Genomic DNA, 27,323 nt, shown 5'->3' with positions numbered 1-27,323 from the left:
TTATGGAACAATAACAATGAACTCGTTGATGTCTTTTGTATGAAGGAAGGCGAAAAAATGTGAGTTGAACCTATCAGGGGTCAGTTAATAGTAAATATGTACCTTTTGTATTCTTTCTTATGAGAGCAATAGATTTTTTTATTTTGACGTGACTTATTGTAGATTTGCCGCATATGGAATTAACTATTTGGCCGCACAAATGGTGAGCGCTGCGGGCTCTCAGACGGAGACTGGACAAATGGGGAGAGCAATAGAAAATGTGCTGTAAAGTTAACAGGGGAATCCAACATTTATGTTGCAGACATACAGACTGTCCATTCAGCGAAATCAAAGGAAGATTTAGTTCTCATTGAGTGGCCCTGTTTGAGAGGATGCCGAGAACTGAGGCTAAGAAAACAGCGGTCGCTCGGCTCTCTCCTAGTGAATAAGTATCAAAAACAAGTCTTGACTAAGCATACTTTGCCAATACAAAAACAGAAAATGCAGGTTTCCAAACTAGACAATTCGCTGTATCGCGTTGCTATGGATATTTTATGCTTCAAACATTTCAATTATAAAGCTCTATTATTTACTAGGTGCTTGTATCATAATGAAGAGTTTCATGTTTATGTTTCTTGTTCTATGATAGCGGATTTTTGTAATAGTAAATATTAATAAAAATAAATTTGAGGAATGACTCTAAATTCTTAGTAGGATACTTTTAACTTTTCAAAGTAAAAACGTAGTGCTGAAAAAAACTTAATAGATACCTAGATCTACCGTCCTGGATTATCATGTTAATATTTCAATATTAAGTACTATTTGTTTCTTAAAACTTTGATCTAGCTCAGCTCTAGCTTTCTAGGCAAAATGATTCTGAAAGACTAACATTCTTTTAGCATGCCCCATTACCATTCCCACCTTTCTGACCCCGCTGCCTTCAAAGCCGGTTGCTTTACTATCACTCCAGTCCTACTAGTCTGCGAGACAGTCGCCAGATACAAAGATAACGACTCCGTCCCACCAGTAATCGATTCTTGACGACTCCCCACGCACATTATCTGTATTTATTGACTGTTATTTTACGACTCACTTGTGCTAACTGCCACCCTTCCGTCCCGAATGTAATAAAATTTTAACATCTAGACCAATTTTAGCTAGCTTCACGCAGATGTAAACATAGGGTGTTAGTAACATCGTAACGAAAACTTTGAACGCCGGTTCAGACCATGATTCTGAGTTGATATCAAGTGGAATTTTCTGTCGGAAAACTCATGTAAATGTTGCTTTTTTTTAATTATTTTCGTCTCTATACATTTGTGACGGAAAATTTCACTTGTAATCAACTCATAATCATGGTCTGAATTTATCCCCTTCGGTATTTGTTGCGGTGTCACTAGCACCCACACATCTACCTGTATGTACTTGTATGGGGTGTAAGTGACATCGTAACAAATATTGAGAGGGATTATTCAGCTCATTATTCTAAATTAATATCAAGTGGAATTTTCCATTGCAAAAGTAAAAAATTTCAAACAATTTTTAAAATGACAATAATAATACGAATTTTGCGACGAAAAATTCCACTTGATTATTAACTCGGGATCATGGTCTGAATCATCCGCCTCAGTATTCGTTACGATGTCACTAACTCTCTGTATTGTGCATAGATATAAGGTTTACATGCATGGTCAATGTCAGAAAACTCTCACTGGCATACAATCGTCAACATCATGCCGAGTCGTGCGAGACCAATATGGTAAAGCGTGTCTTATTATTGGTACTTAGATGCAACTGGAATCAATCACTATACTCTTTGTTAGTTTTTGACTTGTGGTAGGTTACTGGCCTACCTCAATAATGACCTACTATGGGCAGTTTAGGTATGTACATGTGTATCCATCAAAATATTAAAAACAAAATAACGAAATTCTATTTCATATGCGTGGTAGGGATTGAGTTATCTGTGATTTATTCAAGAGCCCGTCCGTAAATAAGATAAAGAAAGACTTTCTAAAAAGGCTTACCCGGCCAGTAACAAAACAAAGGCAAAAAGGACCTCATAAAGGTGACTAGATAAATCATACGCGAAGTTTGCTATTGACGTCCAAAGGCGACGGACGTCCATAATTTAACGTCGACCCCTACTTATACAAATATTGCCACCCGCTATCTTTTTAACAAAAAATATTCATGCCACATCCCTAAGTATAGCTCAGACTGGATATTAAGTTTATGTATCTTCTATAAATAGATAAGCTCTTGTCTATATCTAAGCCTGAATGTGATGCATTTCATTCAACGTTGCTTGCAAATTTTTCCACCTCATTGAAAGTCTCCGAAAGAAAATACTCGTATTTTATTTAAAATTTCTTTCATCTTTTCACGAGCAAACTGGTGCTGAAACTTTTCGAAAACTTTTCTCAAATGATGCTTGACGAGAATAAACAGAATTAAAGTACAAAAGCCATCTGTAGTTTTTTGTGTAGTTCTCGTAAGTTACAATTTGTTGTGGCATTTAGTTGTTACAATAACAAAGGTGATGAAAAATGTCGTCATTTTTCTTCAAGTAAAATGATCCTGAGTATTGTGAAAGTTGCGAGGCCGTGATTCACGGGAGACATGTGAATGTGGGAAATCATAAAAGCGTCTACGACAGAGCGATGAACTGGCTGAGTGACGGACGAACGGCGAACCGGGAAATTTGGACGAATTGCTTATAGTCAACGTAACTATCATCCGCTATGCTTGCATTAGCTAAAACTTAGCTAATGCAAGCATACCTCATTAATGCTTACCGAATGCTTGATGTTAATAACATGAAGTGCATAAAAATACATTCTATAAGTAAATGTTATATTTCTAATACGGATAATAAGGATAACAGCCTCCATGGTCTAGTGGTTAGAGCATTAGGCTTACGATCTGGAGGTCCGGGTTCGACTCCCGACGGGGACATTGTCAAAATCACTTTGTGAGACTGTCCTTTGTTTGGTAAGGACTTTTGATGCTTGAATCACTTTATTGTCCGAAAAGTAAGATGATTCCGTGCTTCGGAGGGCACGTTAAGCCGTTGGTCCCGGCTATTAGCCGTAAAAACACCTCCACCAACCCGCATTGGAGCAGCGTGGTGGAGTATGCTCCATACCCCCTCCGGTTGATTGAGGAGAGGTCTGTGCCCAGCAGTGGGACGTATATAGGCAGTTTATGTACGGATACAGCTATCGTCTGACACGCATGAAGTAGGGAATTGAATCCGAAAAAATCTATTTAGAAAAGTTTAATTTAGTTAGAGACTCGGATTCGTGGCAGTCTGAACGGCAATCGAGATGCACAAAGACGCCATCAATTTAGTATACAGCATAGTTTTTGTTGACATATCGAATAAATTTAATGGAGGTCCGTTCTTTGGAGGTGATGAATGCCCTCAGACGTCTCCCAGACGCATAATGAACTGATTGTTTTTACACGCGCGGATCGCGGTTGGAACGCGGCCAAGTCGACAACTTTTTATCAAATTGCAGAACAAACAGACCAACTTTTACCGTATTACCCTAACCCAACGCGAAGGTTTTGCACTTATAAAGAATTTAAGTAACTATACACACATACACTGATATAACATAACACGAGCTCACGACTATATTTCCAATTAAGGTAGTCACAGGTTCATCCATGGTATAAGAAAACCAGATATGCTCAATCTTATGACAAGTCGCCATTACTAGCCCTTTGATGACGTATGTGTTACCACAGTGTTACCATCAAATTGGTATCTCCAACATTTCAAGAACGTAAATTTTATTATTGAAAATTAAGCGAATTACTGACTAATGTATTTAATTACTATTACTTGTCACATATACGTATAAAAATCATTAAAACTGTAAGTAACTCTAGCGATAAGGCCGCCATTTGCCATATACTTAGTTAAGAGACTTTTTGTAATTAATATTTATTTTTATTTTGGTGCAATAAAGTGTATTTGTATTGTAACTCTTTTACTAAATATTCAAAATTTCCTTGCAAAGTAGATATAAAAACAATGGTGGTGGGTAATTTATTTTTTACGAAACGGCAACGCAAGGTGGGATGACGTCAGCTGGGCTAACCTTGAAATGTTAGCTGTCACTTTTGAGCATACCTGTTCTTCTTATAGCATGGGTTCATCCATCGCAATATCAACTAAGTACCTACCTACCCACGTATCACCGAGCTTTTTGTTAGACAAACGTGATGACAGTGGTGAGCCGTATTGCTATTTTTAAAGTAAAAATACTCTTTAGTAAAAGTGGTTTTTAAAGTATTTCTGAATTTTTTGAATCTTTTGTGAAACTTGACACGTAGGCGCTATGATTACGTCTGTTTCATCCACACCTCAAGAGTAATTCCACAGCTTCAACCATAAACTTCCAAAAACATTACCGCTTACCTGCTTGCATACGAACTTCTGGTCCGAACCGTCTGACAGCCTCGACAGCGAGTATAGCGGAGGCTTGGTGCAGTCCGTGAGCGAGCATCTGCGCGAGAGTCGCTGCGAATGCGACGCCCCAACCCCACCCTCCTTCGGGGTAGTAGTGCCTTGTGAGGGTGAGCAGCTGCCGCGGGTCGAGCCTGGTGGGCCGCGCCGCCGCACCACCGCTCGCGGCTTCCAGCACGAGCGGCAGCGAGCGCGTGCGCAGCAGCGGCGCGCCGCCCGACGACCATGACTCTTCCATCACCGCGCGCGCGCATCATGCGACCCCACCATCACCGCTCCGCACCACCACTCATGTCCGATACATCACTACTGCGTACAACACCCCACTTCACTTTTGATTTATTTTTCTTTACTTGTAATTTTAGATTTTATCAGGCGAGTAACATCTGGACTGGTTCTGATCTATTTACCGTGATTAGACCCTAAAGGACCATAAAGACGATGTTGAAATCCGCGAAGCGTTAAACACTCCCACAGTGATTCGTCTCGTTCACAGGCTCACCGTTAATTAAATTAACCGCAGATCAATAGGTTAATTAAAAATGAACGTAAACGCTCTACTACCTTATTCGTTGTTAATTGTACAACGATAAAATGTTAATTGTTCTGTAATTACATTATTAAGTTAACTGTACAACGGCGGTTTCATACTCGGTAATATATTCACTGCTATGTGCCTACATGAGAGCCGAGAATGATTCTTGGAAACTGTAGGTGGTTACGCTAAGGGTTCCGTGAATAATTGTAAGTAAAATAAATCTAGCGGATATACTGGAGGAGTCTCTCTCTCTCTCTCTCTCTAATTAAGAGCTGTGCTCTAGTAGCTGCTGCTGTGGTACTGTGTGTGTGTGGTGCTGTGGTGTGGTGTGCTGTGGTAGTAATCGCCATTCCTCTCTTCTTCCCGCCAAATCCTTCACCTCCTGATACGACACGACTTGCACCTTCTCTTTTATATGTTTCATAAATGTTCTCCTAAGTCTACCCCTTCCTCTCTTCCCTTCAATTTTACCTTCTATGAGTTTGTTATAAATGAATCGTGTTGTATCAGGTGGCCAATCATATTTTCTCCCCGGTTCTCTAATATAGTAGTACTGGAGGAGTAGGTAAGTAGTTTTAATATCTTTCAATTGATGTCGCGAAAACAATTCACATTGAGACGGCGACGCGACGATTAGAGCAAGTTATGCATGAACAAAAGCTTTTAAAGTTACTGTTAGAAAAGAATCGATGGACCTAATCTCGACTGATATATCACTATGCTAATGAACATAACAACACTAGTGACGTACTTTGACAGATTTAATTCTTATCGCGCATTTTGGCTTTTGTAAAACGTTATTATATATATATATAATAACGTTTACGTTATATCATCATACTTACATCTATCGCAAGATGAATTAAGTACTTACACCGCACCGAGCTTTCTATTAGACCAGCGTGACAGGCATCTCAGACGCGTCAATAAATAAATATTCTGGGAAGTATAATGTGGGAAATCATTGTGTTTCGCGCCTCATTGGTTCAGTGGTTTGAGCCTTGGGCTCACGATCCGGAAGTCCCGAGTTCAAATCCCGATGGGGACGCATCACGAAAATCACTTTGTGATCCCTAGTTGAAATATAAAATCACTAATTGTACTGAACTGGTCGTTTTATATTTTATTAATAGTACTTACTTATTTGTTGGATGCTGAATGATTTAGAGCACAAACAATATTGTAATTTTAAAAGAAGATTTAAATCTATAATGGCCCCGATTCCTGCAGACATCTCTTAATTTTACTTTAAGTTATACCTGTCATTTTCTTATCCGCCGAAAAGGAAAGGGACGGATGATTGACAGCTCTTAATTTTAGGAAGAATGCGTAAATAAATGAATAACCCGGGCGAATTTTTAGACGGTTGTTTTAGATTTGTGCTTAAAATTGACGTGTGTTCCATAAATTTTATGCTTGTCGATTACCCGTCCCTTTCCTTTTCGGCGGATAAGAAAATGACAGATATAACTTAAAATAAAATTAGATGGTATTTACAGGAATTAGCACCAATTAGCTACGTAAATAAAACGTACCTACTGCAAAGTTCGCTCAAGTCTCTTGTAAACTGAAGAGCTGTAGGTAACTAATATAATAGCTAAACTCATAAATCACCTTGACTGGGCCGCGTCCCTCGAGTTCCAGCTAAATTACTAACTATCGCCTTTATACCACGAACTATATTTTGCTATAGGCGTTACTTATTTTAGAAGCAAATATAAATAAGTATAAACAGACGAAAACACAATAAAAAAGAAAAATAAATTCTCGAATATATTTTGCATAGGTATTTCATGTTGCTTTGCAAAGAAACCGTAGCAATAGATTTTATTCTTAGCGACTTTTTAAGTAAGATATACGATTTGAATTGTTAAAGTTGATCAAGTTTGGGAGTTACAGACGTGAACTTATATTTTTTAAACGCAATACGAATGCAGATGAAAGATAAGTTAAGCTTCCAAAATAGGTATTTAGAGAGACATTTGTTATGCTTGCTTCATTGGCTTGGAAAAAGTAAAATATATTCTTAAGCTTTCATGTGAGACTGCTGATTCGTGAAATGTGGGAGATACGCCGGAACTCTTAGCATATGAACGACGACGTTTATATTCCACTGATTTTTACTTACGGCCTCATATACGAATAAACACGGACGAAAATTGAAAGCCGTAAAATGAGACAATATAAACTCCGTAACGGAAATAACGCCTTCCTTAAAAGGATTGGTTGTAAAATCGAGTTTATGAAGTCATAAACACATGAACTCCGAAAAACTTATGTATTGTAATGGATATGAGACGGAGATAAAATTAATGACTTTTAAAGTTGCGTTTAAGCAACGTATTACGTGGAAGGTCTGCAAATAATTTGGCGAATGGTCATCATTAAGCTGTCACTGTGGCGAGCGTGCAAGCTCATCGCGCAGCCTCCATACATCATGCGCTGACGGCTTAATAAACAGTGTGGAATCAGAAAGTGTCCTTTGACTCATAACTTCGATAAAACGGCAATTAAACTCAATAAATTCTGAGGTGGCTCACGACAGCCTTTATGGCGACTTTAATTTGATGGTAATTATAAAGGTGTGATTATTGGTACCTTTAATAGGTTCACGCTTGACTACGCTCGAGTAATTTAAATTCGCGCAATGAATAAATTTGAATATTCTATGAATGTAAGGACAACGAGAGTACAAGAGAAAGGGGTTACAGCATATTGTGCTTTGAGTAATACAAAAATTCTCGTCAAGAACACTCAGGGTTAACACTGGCGTAAAGATAGATTACTAAAAAAATCCTACAGGAAATTTCACAAAGCTGCAACCTCCTTTTGAATTCTAATGTCATCATAACATTCATCATCTCTTATTCTGTCAGGGTACCAATACAGATGTGCGTTTTAAAGTCGTTAAGGACAATGTTGTGGCAGCCCTGTAGACAGCAGGACAGCCTGAAGATAATGTTCAACATAACGATGTTATACATTATAGTTATGGGATGTTAAATGGGGTGGAAACCAAAGATGTTGATAGGCGCAACTCGCGGCCAGATCTGATCGTACGTCTCAGATAGCTTGTAGCAAACAAGACACAATATTTATAGCCCAACATTTACGAGAAAAAACTTGCAGTTAACTAAGTCAGAGTTGTTCTTATCTGAAGACAACTTGTTTTGGGGGAGTTATGATTAAACATCACGGATGTGGGTGGCGGGATGTAATCGGTGTTTATGTTTCGTGCTAAGTACGCTTCGGTGCCAAGAAAGGGGAAAAGACCTATAATTTATCATCATATACCATTATACGGATAGTGCTTTGCTAATGTTGTAAATATAGACAGATCGTTTAATCGTCGGAACTTCACCTCTTTCGGTTTGTTTCATTTCGAATAGAGTCAGATCTAATATGAAAGTTATGATGCGGCTTAAGCCGAATTTATTAATAAAGGGCACTGCTTTTGCATAGTTCTGGATAGAGAGACAAGGTGTAGTTATTAGTAAGTTCTTTTTTTGAGGCTCCGTTGAGCTACTAAGTTAAGGTTATACTATAGAGACAGATACATCAATGGTGATATATCACATAGTTTCCGAGATTTGTGCTCTGTTAATGGCAATAGGCTCGTTCCCTAATACATGGGAATTAAACATAGCTGTCGAAGAGTGGCTGTATATTAGGGAATGCAATCCCAACTTGAGATCGTAAATTCGAAATCCCGCGGGATTGGAAATATCAATCCCGCGAGATCCCGAAGTTTCCGGGATCTCGTCTAGTTCATAAAAAATGTAAAATTAGGATGGCTGAAAACGATGAAAACTGCTTGTTTGTGATAGTGAGGTTAATTAAAACAAAATATTTTTAAAGAATTTCAAAGAATACTTAATTATTTATAACAATATAATTAAGTATTCTTTGGAAATAAGCATAATCAAAACAAAAAGTATACTTAACTCAAGGAGGTTCGCCGAATCCCGTCAATCTCGAATGGGATCCCGTCATATTATGCTTCGAGATTTATCCCTAAAAATAGAAGAGATCTCGCGAGATCGGGATTGCATTCCGTACTGTATATACTATACACCTCGCTTTAAGCGATAAGGCCGCCATTTGCCATTTACTTAGTTAAGAGTCTTTTTGTAATTATTTCTTTTTATTTTGGTGCAATAAAGTGTATTTGTATTGTATTGTATTGTACACCTCTGTTTACCGCTTCGGGGAATTGTTGCAAGTGTATCGTGTTATCTGCCTACTAGAATAAATAATAGGTGCGATTTTGTATGCAAGTTGAACTAAAAACAAAAGTACTTAGAACTTTTGTGAAAGAAGTAATTGATAGAATTCCTGACCGGAATACAAGTTGCATTAAGAAGGCCGATCACGAAGGTTTTCGAGAACCGATTCGATTCCCCCATTCAAGTGGGGGGTTGCAGGAATTACAAAACTACTGCTATTAAATTTCTATTTCGCCGAGGGTTGAATTGCTGATACAGTTCGATACTTGCATGGGCTTAAGTAAGTATTGTGTTTTGTGACGAGCGCGTAGAGCGTTCTTGAGACGAACAAAATTCAAATAGGTACCGTGAATAGACGCGACGCGACGATTATAACTTATAGGTAATTATGAGTATAAGCAATGATTTGTTACTATACCGATACTACCTACTACTTAAAAAAAATGAAATTTACACGTTTTTTTATATTTTAAAGAAAATAATTAGGTACTATTTGTTGACAAGTATGTACCTACGAGGATATCATAAAACAGAACTTGTTAACTCTGACACGGGTGGCGACCGTCTTCAAGTGGACCTAAAGTTCTAATATTTCTTATCTCTTTTACATAATGTGTGCGTACATACATCACCCTCCAAGCAATTTGTGTAAGAAATACGTTTGTTTGTCATGTCTGAAAGTTTTTTCTTGTGTACAACTATAGCTTTTTCATACTATAATTAATTTATGATAGAAATATGAATAAAGGGGTTAATACGTAGTCGCCGAGAACCTATACCTAAATAAAACTGAATTATGTGGATATATAAAGAAGTAGGTATCATTATTTTTTTAAGTATAATAATATTATTTTACTTCTGGTTGGTAGGTCAAAAAGGCAGTCACTTCTGCAAAAAAACATAACTGTCTTCTTCAGGTTAGGTAAGTAGACGTGCGGACCCCGTGAAAGAGGTGGTAACGCTAGGGTGATAACTGATGATCTTGAAGGTGTATGGATAAATGGATATTCAAAAGGGGAGATTTACTGCTACTAGTGCAAGAATGTGGTGAAACGCTAAGTAGGCATTTTCAATAAAAAGTAACTAAGTAACCGACCTCTGATTGATTGAGAGGCCTGTGCCCAGCTTAAGGACGTATAAATAGACTATTTACGTTTATGTAACAAAACATTTCATTGTAAGTAGTAATTACTATGCAGAATAGACTGAACAATGGTGCTAATTCCTGTACACACAATCTAATTTTATTTTAAGTTATACCCATCATTTCCTTATCTGCTGAATAAGAAAGGGACGCGGATAATCGACAGGCAAAAATTTTATGGAACACACCTCATCATCATCATCAGCCCATTAACGTCCCTACTGCTGGGGCACGGGCCTTCCATATGGATGGATAGGGAGATCGGGCCTTAAACCATCACGCGGGCCCAGTGCGGATTGATGGTTATTAACGATTGCTAATGCAGCCGGGACCAACGGCTTAACGTGCCTTCCGAAGCACGGAGGAGCTCGAGATGAAAACTTTTTTTTGTGGTCACCCATCCTATGACCGGCCTTTGCGAAAGCTGCTTAACTCAACAATCGCAAACCGAGTGCGTTAACCGCTGCGCCACCAAGCTCCTCAATTTTAGCCAATCCTCTAAAAAATTTAGTTGACAGCACACGCCAAACGGGTTGCAATTGCATACTAGTAAGATACATATTTTATTCGCTTGGTTTATTTATTCATTCACTCATTCATTTTAAAATGAACAGCCGTCAATTATCCCTTTCCTTTTTCGTGGATAAGAAAAGACAGATATAACTTAAATTAAAATTAGATGCTGTCTACACGAATTAGCACAATTTTGACCTCAAATTAGAATAAATGGCCAATGTATTACGATTATTCGCATATATTATAAGCTATCATAAACATTCTTCCTGTATAATCAAATAACGATTTGTTACTTTTATCAGCACTTTACTAATGTTCAGAGCCCAAATATACTTACTATTCACCAGAACACAGTACAATTCTCATTTACAAACTAGAATAAATAGCGAGATATATCTAAATACGCATTTACCATAATGAAGCTATTTATATACGTGTAATTACATATGTATAGCGTGTGATATAGTGTGCCGACGAGAAATTAGCTAATATGCAGTTTACACAGACCGACCCGCGCAGCAGCTGATGCCTGGAGCATTTACAGGGTATTACTGACATCGTAACGAAAAGTTTGAGGAATGATTCAGACCATGATTCTGAGTTGATATCAAGTGGAATTTTCCGTCGAAAAAGTATGAACTGAAAATAAAAAAAACCCTAAAATTTTCATTAATTTTCTGGCAAGAAATTCCACTTGATATCAATTCAGAATCATGGTCTGAATCATCCCCAACAGTATTTGTTACGGTGCCACTTACAGCCCGTGTTAGTGAAATTTTAGTGTACTTAATACTTTTTTATTTTTATTTAAGTCAGTGCGGCAGTCACTTATGTAAAAAGTCAGACCTGTCGAATCTTCAGGTTAGGTAAGTGGATCCTGTGAAGAAAGGGGGATGATGATGACTTATTTGTCTTTATTTTCACCCCTGGATGATATTTATGTACTATATCAGACTAGTGTTATCAATCAGGGTTACTTACTATAGTGTACCTAAGTACCTACTTCAATGAAACCAGTCTGAGATGATGATGATGAGAGAAATTTAATACCGATGTCAGTTTATACTCGTATATTTATAATATAGTACCTCATTCTGTTTATGTTTGAGCCGTGGTTGCCCAGTTGGTAGAATGCTTGCCTCTCACTTTGCGGTCGCAAGTTCGAATCTAGGCCTAAATCAATGATTATCTATCGAATTTGTTTTCGGATTCATGTTTGGATCATAAATGATTATCACGTGCTCAGCGGTGAAGGAAAACATTGTGAGGAAACCCACATGCCCGAGAAATGCATATTCGGAGGTATGTGATCTAACCTGTATGCGGCTGGCTTTCCCTTCGCGGGTTGGAAGGCCTTACATTACCTAACCTGTCAATTGTCCAGGTTAGGTAAGCGGACTCTGGGAAAATCGAGATAATGAATACATCATTATGTTTATCTCTAGATGAGTTAGTAAAATTTTGACAATATTATTACAAAACGAAGACTAAAGACAAACTTAAAATAAGTATAGTCCGTGACACAAAAGAAGTCCCTTTTCTGTCGCAGATTCTGTAAATAATTAGGTATTATGACTGTCAATTAGTTTCATTAAAACCGAATATTAAAATTAATCATCTGATCTTTTGAGTAAGTTTCCCGTAAAGGAGTAAGTAGGTATAAATAAATAACTTTTTCAACAATATTTCATCTTTATCCAACCCGTGTATTTTATTGTCCATTTAACGAGACTTTTGGTTAATTGGAGTTAAAATTTGATTTAATCTAAAAGAAAGAAATAAAAGTGCAATTAACGCCAGCTTTTAGCAAGGAGTGAATAAATTGGGGTGGTCTTCGCATTCGTTACGAAGAGTTGAATTTTAATTTATTTATGCCTTTATGGGTGTTCAGCGATGGTTTGCTTTTTGTTTCTGTTATAGGTACCTACAATTTTTTTTCTTTAAGGTGTCAAGTCGTAAAGGTCGTAAAGGACGTTGATAAGTCTTAAAGTAAGTATTGAAAAACCTAATTAGGAAGAATTAGTGATATCAATGTTTTGGTAATATAGTATTTATTTTACAAAGATGTTGGACAGTCCCGCACCAAATTGTGATAAATGTCTTCTTGCCACTGGTTGCCTGGAAGAAATTGCTGCTTAGGAATAAGGCTGCCAGAATGTATTGTATCTATCGTCCATGCGTGTAAAACTTGTGTTGTATGTTGTGTTCAATAAAATATATTTGTAATATAACTATTAAGTACCTAATATTTTCTAAAAAATATATAGTACACGTTCAGCTGCTTGTTCTCCCGGACAGTTCGTAAAATCCAACAGAGGAATTGTGTTCTTTCTAACCTGATAGACAACTGTTATAGGTGACATTCTCATCCCTAGTCACTAGTTGTCACCATACAGTCACCGTATCGTAGGACTTCGTATCAACAGTAGCTGCAAGTTGTCTTTGGTGCTTGTGGCTCTGCCTACCCCTTTAGACATTACGGGCGTGACTTTATGTACGTAGGTAATATACAAAACAAAATGCTGGTATTGTAAATAATTAATGCTGAAATAATAAGCTTATAAAAAGACAGAAAATGAAGTATATGATTATTGATTGCTTAAAAAATGCTTTCTGCAGAACCTATTTATTTATTAAAGGTCATCTTATAATTGAAGTTCTTTTAATTTAGACGATTTTAATTGTTATTTATGTTACGTGAAATCGGTTTCTGCTATATATTAGCGTCAAATAACAATTCCGTCTCTATCCGTTATGGAGTGGCCATATTTTTCTCTTGTGGATTAATTAAGTTAACGAGAGAGGCTGGAAGTCCATTACTGTCAGTTTTATAGCTCACTTGTCATCCGAATCCGCATATTGCGTAACTATTCCGCGGTTACTTTCCATACAATACGTATACATATAAATTCTTGCCAGTAAATCTTATTTGCGTGCCCTTTGAATGACCAGGTTAGTACTTTGAGGTTCTGAGTGCATCAGGAGGTAATAAAAGTTGTCAAACGATTGTAAATCCCAATTTATCCCAATTGGGGTAGTCAGAGGTACTAAGTACCCACATATCACCGAGCTTTTTGTTAGATCTTTCAAAGACAAACCCAGAAGTTGTATTTTTTTATTCCACTGATTTTACTAATTACCTAAGGAAACATTGTAACTTGCATGCATCGAAGATTGACACAAACTGACGCGGGTTTACTATTATTTGAGTTAATAGAATAAACAAAAAATCCCGAAAAATGCATTTTCAGAGGTATGTGACATAACCTGTATTGTGCTGGTTTTCCTTTCGCGAGCGGGAAGGGACAGGCCGTCGCTTCTGTAAAAAACCAGACCTGTAAAATCTTCAGGTTAGGTAAGCGGACCCGTGAAAACGGGATAATGCTAGGAAGATGATGTTAGAATAAACAAAAATAGATACTTTTTTACGTGGCTTAGATTTGCCGCAGATGGCATTAACTATATGGGCGGACAAATGGGGAGCGCTGACGGTTCTCACCCGGTACAAAATTTAAAACAACAGGTCTGAGGGTGCCCAGTTGGGCGAGAACCTCGGCTTAGGTCGTCGTCTAAGAGGATTGTGAGTATTTGAAATAATTAATTGACCTTGGCGGGTCGATAGCAAGAAGTGCTGAATGAGGGAATCGTCGACCACGACGGCGTGGTCGGTATCGGCGGCAAATAGGTACTTACTACAATCACACTTGTAATATACAAACAATTTAGTTTATGTATTAGTCTCCATCAAAATAAATCTGCCTCTATTCTGTTTCAAGAAATAAATATATCACAAAGTTTATTGTGTTTTTGACTCAAAACACGAATAAAACGACTCTTTTATAGAGCACAGTTTCGGAAAACAATGTTCTGCGGTTATACTCCAATATATTGGAAATATCAAAATACACGCACTTACTCTTTCTTTATTGTCCACAATTTTATCATGTTGTTACAAAAGATATCATAAAAGTGTCTGCAATATTTAAAAGTTGGACAGTTCGGAGATTCAATAAAATTTTACTGTCCTTAACGTGTCATGTTTAATTTACAAACTGAATGCACCAAGCGAATCCGAAATGAAATATACGGTTAATAATATTTGATATTTACTACTTCACATTAAAGCTACTTTTGCACTTGACACAAACGCGCATCGGTTGCGAATTTTATCATACCTTATGATTTTATTGCTTTCGCAACAAAAGAAATGTGCATGGACTTCTTAACAAGAGAGCGACTTGTGAAATTTTTGGCCTTTAAAAAAGAAATTCTCGCTTATGAACTCACGACAGTTTTAAACTCTTTTTATGATCACTAAACTTCGTGTTCAGTTGTTTTTGATTGCCTCGTACGTCTGTCAGGGCCTTATTAAGCGAGCCGCTGACATTTTTGCTACCTACCAGTTCCAATCTTCTTGAATAACTATAGCACATTAAATCATAATGACGCACCGTGTGCTCGTCTGAACGTTTTTCACGACTCTTACGGACCGCTGTCCAAGCGTAAATCAACAAAATGTTGCTTTGATAAATAATTAATAGATCATTAACATAATTTAATGTGATTGTTACGAATTTGTACCCCATTCCTGTGACATAAGTGCACTATTTGGATAATTAACGCCGCCATCGAAACACACATTAACGTCACTTTTGCATGGGTAATATTTTTCTAAGACATATTTCACTGTGAACTAAATTGGGAGCTAAGTTTGGGAAATCTTTTATCTCCGTCCATTGATAAGTGATGTAGAGGTTGTTTGTATGGTTTAAATTTATGGGAAAGTCTGGTGACACAAAAGTAAAAATGGAATCAAATATCAAATTCTTAGGTACCTACTGTTGTCTTTGTGAGAGGTTAAACCTTTATCAGTCGTGCAGCTAAGCCTCTAAGCTAAGTATAATAATGATAAATCGGGACGTTCCAAGAAGGAATCTTATTTCCTTTCCTTTATTTTTCCCATTTTCATATCCAGATAATACCCTTGGGATTAGGTACGTGTTATGACAAAACAATGCATAAGGGCGCCAACCTCTGTATAGGCACAATTTATCAGTTTCCGATAAATATATCGTCGAGGTCGATCCCAAGTGATTTAGGAAGCAGCTTACAAAGGATAATGATGATGAACCTTTGTACTTCTACACATATGTTGTTTGTGGATCGGAATAATGAGAATATTTTGCTATTTTTGTGTTGGAGCCAATGGAGTCGAAGTACTTTTTAGGGTCCCATAACACAAACATAAACAAACATTCCCTCAGTGGAACTGGAGCAGGAGGGGCGGCCTGTGCCCAGCAGTGGGACGTATATAGGCTGTTTATTTATGTACGTATGACAGAAACATTAAGAAGATCTAAAATTAATAGTCACCTAGCTACTTACTAATTGCGTTATGAGATTTTCTACAATCAATTCTATCGACAAGCTAAGTCTATCCATATTATTATCATCATAATCATCCCTAGCGTATCTACGTATATACAGGGCGTTAGTGACATCGTAACGACAAATTTGAGGGATGATTCAGACCATGATTCTGAGTTGATATCAAGTGGAATTATGCGTCACAAAAGTATGGAATTGAAAATAATTTAAAAAAACTAAAAAAAAATCATGAATTTTGCGACGGAAAATTCCACTTAATACTAACTCAGAATCATGGTCTGAGTCATCCCCCTCAGTATTCGTTACGTTGTCACAAACACTCTGTATATATAGCGTCAGTTTGACGCCGCGGTCCTTTTATCTAACCTGAATATTATAATTGACAGTTCCGGTTTGACTATAAGTACTAGGTACACTGACCTGCAAAAGTAAGTACTACATTTCGTGTTGTTAGAGATTAAAAAATAAAAAACTTTTTATAGACAATTTTATCAGCTTTTTAACAACAATTTGGAGTCCTTCCTATATCGAAGGTACTTAAAAAGTTACTATAATTTTAAAAGTGTAGTACGGTACCTACTTAGTTTTGGAGGCCAATACAAATACAAATCGTGATTGATAACATAAATTACATGTCAATGGTACAGACAATGTTATCAAAGTATCTTTTTATATAAAATTATCACTGCACGTTAATCTGTTCTAAGTTAATTCCCAACACACAAAGGAGAGTATATATGCGTTATCTATTAGGCTGGAGGTTACATTAACGACGTTAGTGACAGTTACAGGCTTCGGCAATGGCGGCCAGAATGCCCGGAGTAATTGCCGGCAAGACCCGCTGAATGCCGGGACGTGGCTTGTACATCGGCATATTATTATGCCGAGTGATCAAAGTGCTTATGACGGGAATATGAAGTACGTTTCAAAGCGTTGTTAACATGAAACGATGTTTATGAACTAGAACTTCTTCTTGTATTGTGACGTAAGAACTTTTGAATGGGACATTGCATGTAAATACTCGACAAAGTCATTTTTCTTATATGTAGGTATAGAATACATACTTAATAGAAAAAATCTAAACTTAAAAAAATAATTATTCTTCACTTCTACAGACAGTAGAAGCAAGCATTACTAACATATTTAGCTCCATCGTCATCATCATCACCAGCCCATTAACGTCCCCACTGCAGGGGCACGGGCCTTCCCTATGGATGGATAGGGAGATCGGACCTTAAACCACCACGCGGGCCCAGTGCGGATTGGTGGTTATTAACGACTGCTAATGCAACCGGGACCAACGGCTTAACGTGCCTTCCGAAGCACGGAGGAGCTCGAGATGAAACCTTTTTTTTTGTGGTCACCCATCCTATGACCGGCCTTTGCGAAAGTTGCTTAACTTCAACAATCGCAGACCGAGCGCGTTTTTTACTGCAGCGCGTTTTAAACATATTTAGCTAATGTTATTTATTACAATGATTTTATGAGATAATATAGAAAACGCTAGCGTTATCCTGTTTTCCACAGGGTTCGCTTACCTAATCTAATGATTTGACAGGTCCGGTTTATTACAGAAGCGACTGCCTGTCTGACCTTCCTACCCGCGAAGGAAAAACCGGCCCAATACAGGTTAGGTCCCTTAAAACCCATACCCATATAAACCCATATTATCTCGAGATGATGATATTTATATGAGATAATCTCTATCTTATTTTTCTTCTATAGTGTGGTGTGATGTCCTACCTCAGCAACCAAAATTCAACCCTGGTGTCTGGTGTTAATCGTCTATTTAAATTAACGATAATTAACGAGTCTAATCTAATCTAGCCTACAAGATCCCACTGCTGGGCAAAGGCCTCCCCTTCCTCTTTCCATTTTTCGCGGTCCTGTGCGAATTCCGGCCAGTCTCTCCGGGAAGCGTCCAAATCGTCACGCCATCTCTTTCGAGGTCTGCCACGACGCCTGTATCCGTCATGAGGCACCCAATGTGTGACGATTCGTGCCCACCGCTCAGGGTGCATGCGACAAACATGTCCGGCCCAATCCGATTAACGAGTAAAGCCCTAATAATGATATTACCCTTTTTACCCTTTCATACATACATAAACTCACGCCATGCCATGTTATACCTTTTTACCCTTTAATAGTAATATTACCCTTTTTTACGACAAAATAGGTTGCCAGGAGTTTTTTACGGTTTCCCAAGATACAGGCTCCACTTAGTTTGGAAACCGCAGAGGTCATTTAGATATATTTTTAATATAATTTAAAATTATGCCTCATTCTATTGTTTTCTGGTAATAACAATATTTTTCATTTTCATTTCAATTCATTCAATGCTTTAGGCTCTAGAAGAGAACGTTCGTAGTTCTGTACCAGTGTGTCATTGCCATAGCATGTTTACGAGCGAGATAAACTCAGTGGTCCGTAAAGGATCTTAATGAACCTATCCACGTTGCGTATTGTGTGGTATCTGTAGTGGCCTTTGTACAGTCAACACTAACGATATCTTTGCGATGCAATAACTAGACTCGCAAATTGCTGCTATGTTGTGGACTGACGAGTGATGGCTGAAGCCTAGGGCATTTCTGTATACTTATAGTGAATATTATACCTATAACTTTAAGGTACTTAGTGTGGTGTGATGTCCTACCTCTGCCTACCTTTTCGAGGATACAGGTATGATGCAATGTGATTATTTGGTTTTCATCCCAAGTTTTCATATTGAATAATTCAAAAAAATCACTTCTCATCAAATATCATAAACGCTTTGAAAAGTTATGTTTCGTAAGGATTAATCACAAAAATATTTAAAACGCGCATATTACGAATAAGAAAAATATATTATGGCATTACCAGTAATCGGGTTAGTTAGTGCCATTTGCAAGATTTGTCTTAACATGGATAATAATTATGCTTTCTAAATCTTGAATCTCGAAACACAACATTATTATTTCTATTAGACATTTATTTTTACTTTAAAAATATTTTTTAACTTTTTGGATTTCCGTCGTAATTTTATTTCGTAGTTTTTCTATTAATGTAGATTAATTAAGACGTATTAACCTAAATATATGGCATCACAATGCACCAGCAGTGTAGGAAATACTGAATCCTATTGGGTCTTGGCATCCGCCAGAAACAAGACAAAGTATTGTGGAACCAATCCTAACCATACCATAGTAGCTATGTTATACAAGAATATGGTACAACAATATGACGTATTACACCGGGTCTTTTTGTTAGATAAAATCTCAAGAGCGCTACAAAAAGCTCCTCATAAAATTTTTACAACAATTTGATTAAAGTTGATTGATTAGGCTCCATACTTGTAAGAGAAGATGGATACTTTATGAGGTACACTTTTAGGGTTATGTTTTTGTTTTTCTTTCTTGCTTTCTGAAGTATATTTTTAAAGACAGAATTTTTGCTTAAAGAGTGATAATAAAAAAGTTTACCTATTGAAATACCTACCTAGATATAGCAAAGTACTTAAAAGATTACTTATTTAGTAGATTCTTTTTCTTCCCGCGTACATTCAATATGGAAATATTGACAAGTACACAATAGGAAATTAGTCAGTTCAAGAAAAACAGAGGTATTTTTAATAATACAATAAACCCATACAAGATTTCTTTAGTTCTGATTTTAATTTACACGAACTTGTCTCACGGTGTGACGTGTATGCTATTATAGACATAGTCTCTACATACGAAGGTCTATTAACGTTTCTAAATGGAGCGGTTGCATATTAATGTCACACTTATCTTACAGTTTAGCGTAATTCTATGTGAACACGAGATGTACCAGTATATTCAGCTTCATTTACATGCTTATGAATATTATTATTGGATTTTGATTGTTTACTCAATAGCTGAACACAGCTTAAGCTGTATTTCCAAATTCTGCTTTCACTGGCAGCAAGTGTCACAAACCATATTTGTTAGGTCTTTCTTACATAGACACCAATCTTAAAACCTAAAACCGTATGTACTTACTTATTATTTTTATAATAAATTTATAATAAACGTAAAGTTTCCTTGCTGTAATTAACTATAGCGACAAGGGGGGTTAAAATGGCCACATCGAAGCAATTCATCTAAGAAAGCAATATTGCAATTTGACATTTGCGCACATAAAAGTAAGTGCGCAATGCAAACAAATGTCAAATAGCAATATTGCTTTCTTAGATGAATTGCTTCGATGTGGCTATTTTAACCCCCAAGTAGGTTACAGTTGGTGCATTTTGATGTGAGGCAATCAGTATTGAAATGCTAAAAATATACGTAGTACGTATAGTACTTAGTTGGAAGTCCGAAAACTATAGGCTACTTATCTAGGGAAAATATCTGAATAATTTAATTTCTCCCGATAACCACGCGAGGGAAGACTCGAGTAAAAGTTTTGTAATATATAATATTTTCCCAGTCGCCTGTACCCTCATAGTAACGCATGCATCTGGGTCGATGCATATTTCTCGTTACCACAGCTGATAGGATCCGCTACAGTACGCGATGTAATTAGAACATCTCACCCCAACCTGCTAGATTTAATTAAATTTTGTGTACTTATGGAAAATTGGAAATCTTATAAATTTATAAGCTACCGAAATGGGACGGTTTAGGAGGTTCGTAGTCGAAAGCTTTGACTGAGTATGTTTTTAATTTGGTTGTATTGTTTAGCTGCTACCTAGGAATCATAAATATGTGATGTCTTTACCCTATAGGACCGGTTGTGTACAATACAATATACAATTCTTTATTCCACAAACTTACGAGTATAACACACGAATACAAATTAAACTAAATTTCAAAAAGCGGCCTTATTGTTACTATTGTTACATAGCTTGCTCATAAAAAAGAACCAATTGAAATAGTGTTAGTACTTTTGGCGTCTTTTTATTGTTAATTAAGTACATAATAGTGTAGTTTTCAACATATCAAATCAGCTACTTTTTAATAAATGTCAAAACACAAAATTACTATGGAATTTGTATGAGAAAAACAAGCTGTGACGTCATAGAAAAACGTGATAATATGCTGCACTTATCATTACATTTTTCTTTATTAAAATTAAAATATGTTAAATAGAAAAAAATAAAACGATTTTTGTCACCTTTAGATCTGTCTTTATTTAGTAGGTACTTAATCAGAATATCATAATTTATCTTTGACCTAGGAAACTACTCAATTAGATACAAACTTACGTAATTATTACACATAATAACGATGTGGATTTTGTATTTCTCGGACAGAGACCATGGGTCATTGATGGTTCATAATAGGTACTATGACACCTAGGAATCGGAACGTCCGTAGACGTTCTGTCCTTGAAAGTGTTAACAATGTAAAAAACTAAAGGTACATGATCTAGGCAAAACTGAAAGCTTAGTCGGTGGTAATATTTCACATGAGAGCAATAACTACCCACCTACATATTCTTCGAAGACGCAGCATAATACCATCAATATTATAGCAATATTTTAAGAGGAGTCGAGTTGTATTTTTTACCGAAGTCATTGACCTGGCGCATCAATTAAATTTACGGAGGTCGAGAATCGTGGCAAATCGTTAATTGATTTATGTCCAAGTACATAGTGAATTTAAATAATTCAACGTTTTGGCTCAGGTGATTGAAAGTCTTGCGAATATTTTAATTGCTTTTGTCCTTTTTGAAGGGTAATCTTCCTTGCTCTATTATTACCTCAGTTGTTGGTAGCGCGTCTGCCTTTTATAATTTTTTTGGTCACCTCTGAAGATCTCGTATCAAGGTTAAAATATTGAAGCTATGGTTTCAATATTTTTACAGTAAACCTTATTAGAATGGTATTTAAATAGTCTTCATTACTTTTCAAAGTAAGTATCTACTTAATATTAAATAAAAACTTTTATTAATACAATATTATGGCTCTGTTTCAAAGGAAACCTAATAAAAAAATAAAGATCTTTTAAACACCGTAAAATATTTATTTAATGGTTCTTTATTTACTTTCTACGTTAATTTCTAAAAAGCTTTTTTTGGTATGATTTTTCGTCAGTTTTTTCGCTCTCAGGCACTCAAATGATTTTATGTTAATTAAAAGTGAAATTACGATTTGCAATTTACTTTTTAATCCAGAAATCGTCTAACAGGTATTTGAAATCGCATTTATACAATTTAAATTAATGGTCTACGTACGGTACACTTAAAACTCGGTAGCCATACAATACACACGAATTCATCAATCTCAACTCTTTACGTCAAAACTTTTACTTAGTGATGTGGTGAGTCGATTATCATATCGACTATCGAGTTCATTGTGAAAAATGCAAACTTGAGAAACAAATTAGCTTTAGGTACGCATTTGAGCTACCTACTTACTGTTGCTAATGCGTGACTATATTCGTAGATAATTCGACTAACATCCTTCTTGCTTTTTTGTAATTGTTTTAGTGGAAATAAGATATGATATTGTATAAAATATGATATTGTTGATCTTTTTGCGTGTGGCGTCCTTTTATAATAAACTATTTCTATTCTATTCTATTCTATTCTATAATTTGAATTTAGAAATAAACTACGAAGTTGTTTTAAAAATTTAAAATATAAGTATGTTACGATAGGCTCACACAAAAAGTATCGATTTGAATTTATGCTTGATTTCTGTTTTTTAACTATTAATTAAGGTATCATAAAAATGGAAGTCCGTCCCATCAGAATTTAACTCGACGCTTGGTACAATACGAGTTAGTTTATTTTTAATTCGGGTCACTCGGGTTACCAAAAATTCGTGAGTAACATCACTACTCGGAATCATTACTCTCAGCTAAGCCTCACTAATATCATGTTATTACAGTGAATACGTCGGAGAATACAAATGTATGGGGTGGTGCTTAAATATAGGAAATGAAGATAAACAGCCGTCTTGCAGTTTTAATTTGCACTTTTCACGTAAAAGCCGAATGAAGTATAAATATTACCTCTAAATACCATCCCTGGTGGTCTTGTTAAAGTAAAGCTTAATTTTTATTTATTGTTGATTGTGTAAATCTAAATTTACTGATGTAAGCAAGCAGTAGTTACATGAGCCATGTCAGGGGCCTTTGGCGGCTCAATAATAACCCTGACATCATGGTTGATGAGGTTTGTAATTCACCTCACAACACACACGATAGTAGAAGAAGAGATGATCTGAATTTCGTGCGAATTCACTTTGAAATAATGCTGATTTGCATTATAAGTTTCTTAAAACGTTTGCTGTTGAAAAACTTGTAACGAACTTTCGAAACATTATAGTTTTAAAACTATAATCCAATCTTCCAATCTTAATTTTCACTTGCCATTTGCTACAAGAGTCGTAAAGTGGAGATATTAGTTTTATTTTATGCTGCTATAAAATCACCTGCTGTAACACACCCTCTGTCATAAAAAGGACACCCTTTGTACTTGAGATATCTGCACTATAGCCTTCGAGAGCTAAGTGTTTTATTACAAGTTTATACCCTGTCGGATAAAACACTTACCAACAAATTTATCGTTGAATAACACTGTAAAAGGACGTCTTTCACGTTTTATACACCACGAAATGATACAGTCTCTTTTATTATCCCCTTACCCTACTTTTAGGTGTTAATTTAAACAATAAAAAATCTTTAAACGCGTCACGAAATTATAGTAAGCAACCAACTTACAAGTTATTCATGGATAAAAATTGAAATGCTCTCAAAATTATAGCAGTAATTCAAGAAATATTTCAAGATAAACCTGATATTAAACATAAGAAATGGGGTTACTTGCAGTAAAGTTGAGAATTATGACTTTCGAGCCTTTCCGAATGTCTTTTCCTAGTTCCTGTATATAAAGGACCCAACCAAATATCGCTGATGGAATTTCTGTTCGATGACTTTGATAATTGCAGTTATAAAGAAGATTAAATTTTATGCCAGCTATTCGACGTGTTGATAACTATGATTCATGTTCAAAGCAAATAGTAATGGAATAACTTGTAAGTGGGTTGGATCTTAATAGGACCTGTATTTTTTGTTTACGATCAACAATGGGCGAATTATAATAATAACACATGAATATGAGCCGTCATTTGCATCTGTATGGTACTTTTACCGTTACAGTAATGTTCATTTATCCGTAGGTTCGTGACAAGCACATAGTATCGAGAGATTTGGATTATTTTCACTATTTCCATCAACATTCATATTGTAGACGCCGCACGAAAAGTGTATCGCTTAAATTTTATTCGACTTATTCACGGCATAGAATGGCAACAGCGATTCTTTTTGTCCAAATGATTCAGCGAGGATTATCTCGACGAATATCTAAAACTTTTAATGTCGTTTGTTGGGAGTAACTCACGCAGTTTATCCGGCTGACAAAAAGTTGTTGGAAAAAACGGACTGGTCGTATCAAATCAAAGTTATGTGCAGCGCGGCTTGGCGGGAGCCCAAAGGACGGACGTGATCAGAAATACTTGGGATTGCCTATTCATGATTTCCCCAACATGGACAACTTTCCGGAACCAAACTGGAGTTGACAAAAAAGTTTTTGAGTACTTTTCGAACTATTTTCCTTTTTAATGCAAACGGTGCTATTTCGTCGACGATCAAGCTGTGCCGGCAGAGTTCTGAAGCGGGCATATTGTGTGTACACACGATTGATTGTATTACTAGGTGCTCGTAAAAGGAGGAGAAATATGAAGATTTTCCTGTTGGCCTTGCCGAACCCTTTACGAGAATGGGTAAACAGAATTTGTACGTTTCGTCTGTTACTGAAATTACATGTAGATACTGATTGTTTGCAATCAACTAACAGTGTTTGAGTACATGGGCACAAAAATAACTAAATGGTACAATCATTCAACGACATTCGAGTAATGTTCTCCATTGGACACCTGCATCTTTGTAAACGACTGCTGCGTTATTCACCAGGCTCCGAAGCGACGGAGTACAAAAATATTGTCGCAGTGAAATTAATTTCAAACTTCATTTGAATGAAAAGCTAATATTTCAGAGTTCATTCCGTCTCTGGTGGGAGTATTTTTCTTTGTTATGTTTAGATATTTTCGTTGTAAGGAAGTCGCGTTGGTTCAAAGTGACTAATTTTCCTGAATGCGTGCGGTGCTCGTTGAATGCTAAGCGACGGGACGAGGAGCAAAGCTGGGGGATAATTAGTCATCTCTCCCTTAATAGTGCGTCTGTCGGCACTCGGTTACAAGCGCCTCCGCGTGACAGCAACATATTTGTGTAGGTATGCCGTGTATTGTGTACCTAATTTGTGTGACGACTGATGGCGCGTTGGCAAAGGCCTTTTAAAGCGTTCCTGTATGAATAGCAAATGCTTTTTGGTCGATCGGTGGAGTTCCGTCGGAAAATGGCTCTATAAAGTTCACCTATTACTCTACTAGTGTTGACGGCGATGTCTGGTGGTCATATCAGCACGAATGTAATATGCTACAACAGTTTAGCGTTGTAGTACGGCATCCAAGAATAATAAATAAATAATCAAAACACATAACACTATAACAAGGTAACCCGACGTCTCTAAATACGTCACGAGCTGGGAACGGAAGTGGATTGACCTAGTAATATTTAATTTACCTCATAAGTACACTTGCAAAACCACATTTCGCTTTTGATTTATACCCGCGAGGTTTTTTATCGGGCACAGTTTATGTCTAAATAATAATCGAATTTCTCAATGTTTATAAAGTTTTTTGCTAATTGCCATCGCTTTACTAAGTAATAAGGTTGTATATCGAATGTATCTTATTAGCAGAATCAGCCGAATATGCAATTTTCGAAATGAAACAGGTATTTTACGGTTAATAACAAACAAAATTTTAGATTTTGCTGTACGTCGAGTTAACATGTTATTAAATTTGTCGTGATTCCTTCTAAACCATGATATTAATCAGTCAGTTTTGCATATTTTACTAGCAATACTTCGATTGAGAAGTCACGTTCTGTCTAACATGATGGACTTACTACAAGGGGATAGACTGACACTATGTAATTCGTCGTATCAAACCCATTAAATGGTTAAGAGTGTCACTTTACTACTAATTTGCCGCGGTAAGAATTTATTCTAATTAAATTTAGGGTATAGTCTCTACGAGAAGGTATAGAGCATACTGTACTACGCTGTTCACAAAGATAATAAAAAAGACAAAATCTTACTAGGCCTAATAATTTATTTTCCTTAGAGTAAAACTTACCAAAAATTATGTACATAGTTTTAAAATGTTTGATATTTTCAACGTTTATTAAAACGTTTCATGTATTGTAATTAAAGTTATGTACTTACGCAAAATACAGTATGTTCCAACTTCTAACCAGCATGGGACATGTCTAAACAGTAATTATTTCGTTGCTATTTTTTCAACGCTCATCAGTCATTCGGTCCGACTACATAAGTGGTACATAATTGGTAGCTCGTTTTGGCGAAAGGAAATGTTCAGAGTCTACCTACGAGGTGTTTATATATGAAATAGGTACATCTAGGTACAGCTAGTTAAAGCTAGGCAGGTATTTCAAATGGTCGTTTCTGTGCGATGATTGTGTGATGAATAGAGTTGCTCTACCTATAATACAAATCCTTGCGAATTACCTTAGCCACTTTAGACTGTATAAAGTAATGTTGGTTTTATTAACTCCGGTTTTATGTTGACAGTTTTATATAATTTTATGCTTCTTATTTGTTTTGTCGAAGCTTTTGGTTCGAAGTTGTTGTACTTATTTTTTATTTTGTCAAGCTATAAATAAGTTTGGCTGTTAAATCGAACTGAGTCGTGCACCTAGTGCAAAAACTTACACTTAAATATAAGAGCGTCTTAAAGGTAATCAACTTGGCTATTCATAAATTGTTGCTTACGATTTACCGACAAAGAGTATCTTATAGCAAAAATTAGGTACAATAAGTTTGTTTACGAGTCCACTCGACTGCCCAATTAGGCGCGATGACTAACAAGTAATCTGACCAGGTATTAATAAAAATTAAAACTTCGATGCAAGTGCGATACGAAATAGGTGAAGTGAGCGGTGAGCCTGTAGACGCAATAGG

General features: G+C 36.4%; 1 protein-coding gene across 4 annotated transcripts in view; it reads right to left on the bottom strand.

The window, feature by feature from the left end:
* Nucleotides 1-27,323, bottom strand: part of LOC126371209 (monocarboxylate transporter 10-like) — a 170,948-nt gene that overhangs the window by 33,197 nt on the left and 110,428 nt on the right. For 2 of the 4 annotated variants that reach the window (XM_050016465.1, XM_050016464.1), the window contains exon 2: nucleotides 4,412-4,881. The exons of 1 other annotated variant lie outside the window; for it this stretch is intronic. In XM_050016465.1, coding sequence (XP_049872422.1) covers nucleotides 4,412-4,697 — 286 coding nt within the window. In that variant the 5' untranslated portion in view covers nucleotides 4,698-4,881. Of the gene's footprint in view, nucleotides 1-4,411; nucleotides 5,147-27,323 lie in introns of those variants that run through there. One more of the 4 variants, XM_050016466.1, reaches the window with a different exon arrangement.

The sequence above is a fragment of the Pectinophora gossypiella genome, chromosome 12 (genome assembly GCF_024362695.1).
Source record: "Pectinophora gossypiella chromosome 12, ilPecGoss1.1, whole genome shotgun sequence".
NCBI classification, from domain to species: Eukaryota; Metazoa; Arthropoda; class Insecta; order Lepidoptera; family Gelechiidae; genus Pectinophora; species Pectinophora gossypiella.
Note: the sequence above shows the minus strand (reverse complement) of the source record. Positions and strands in the feature narration are given on the sequence as shown.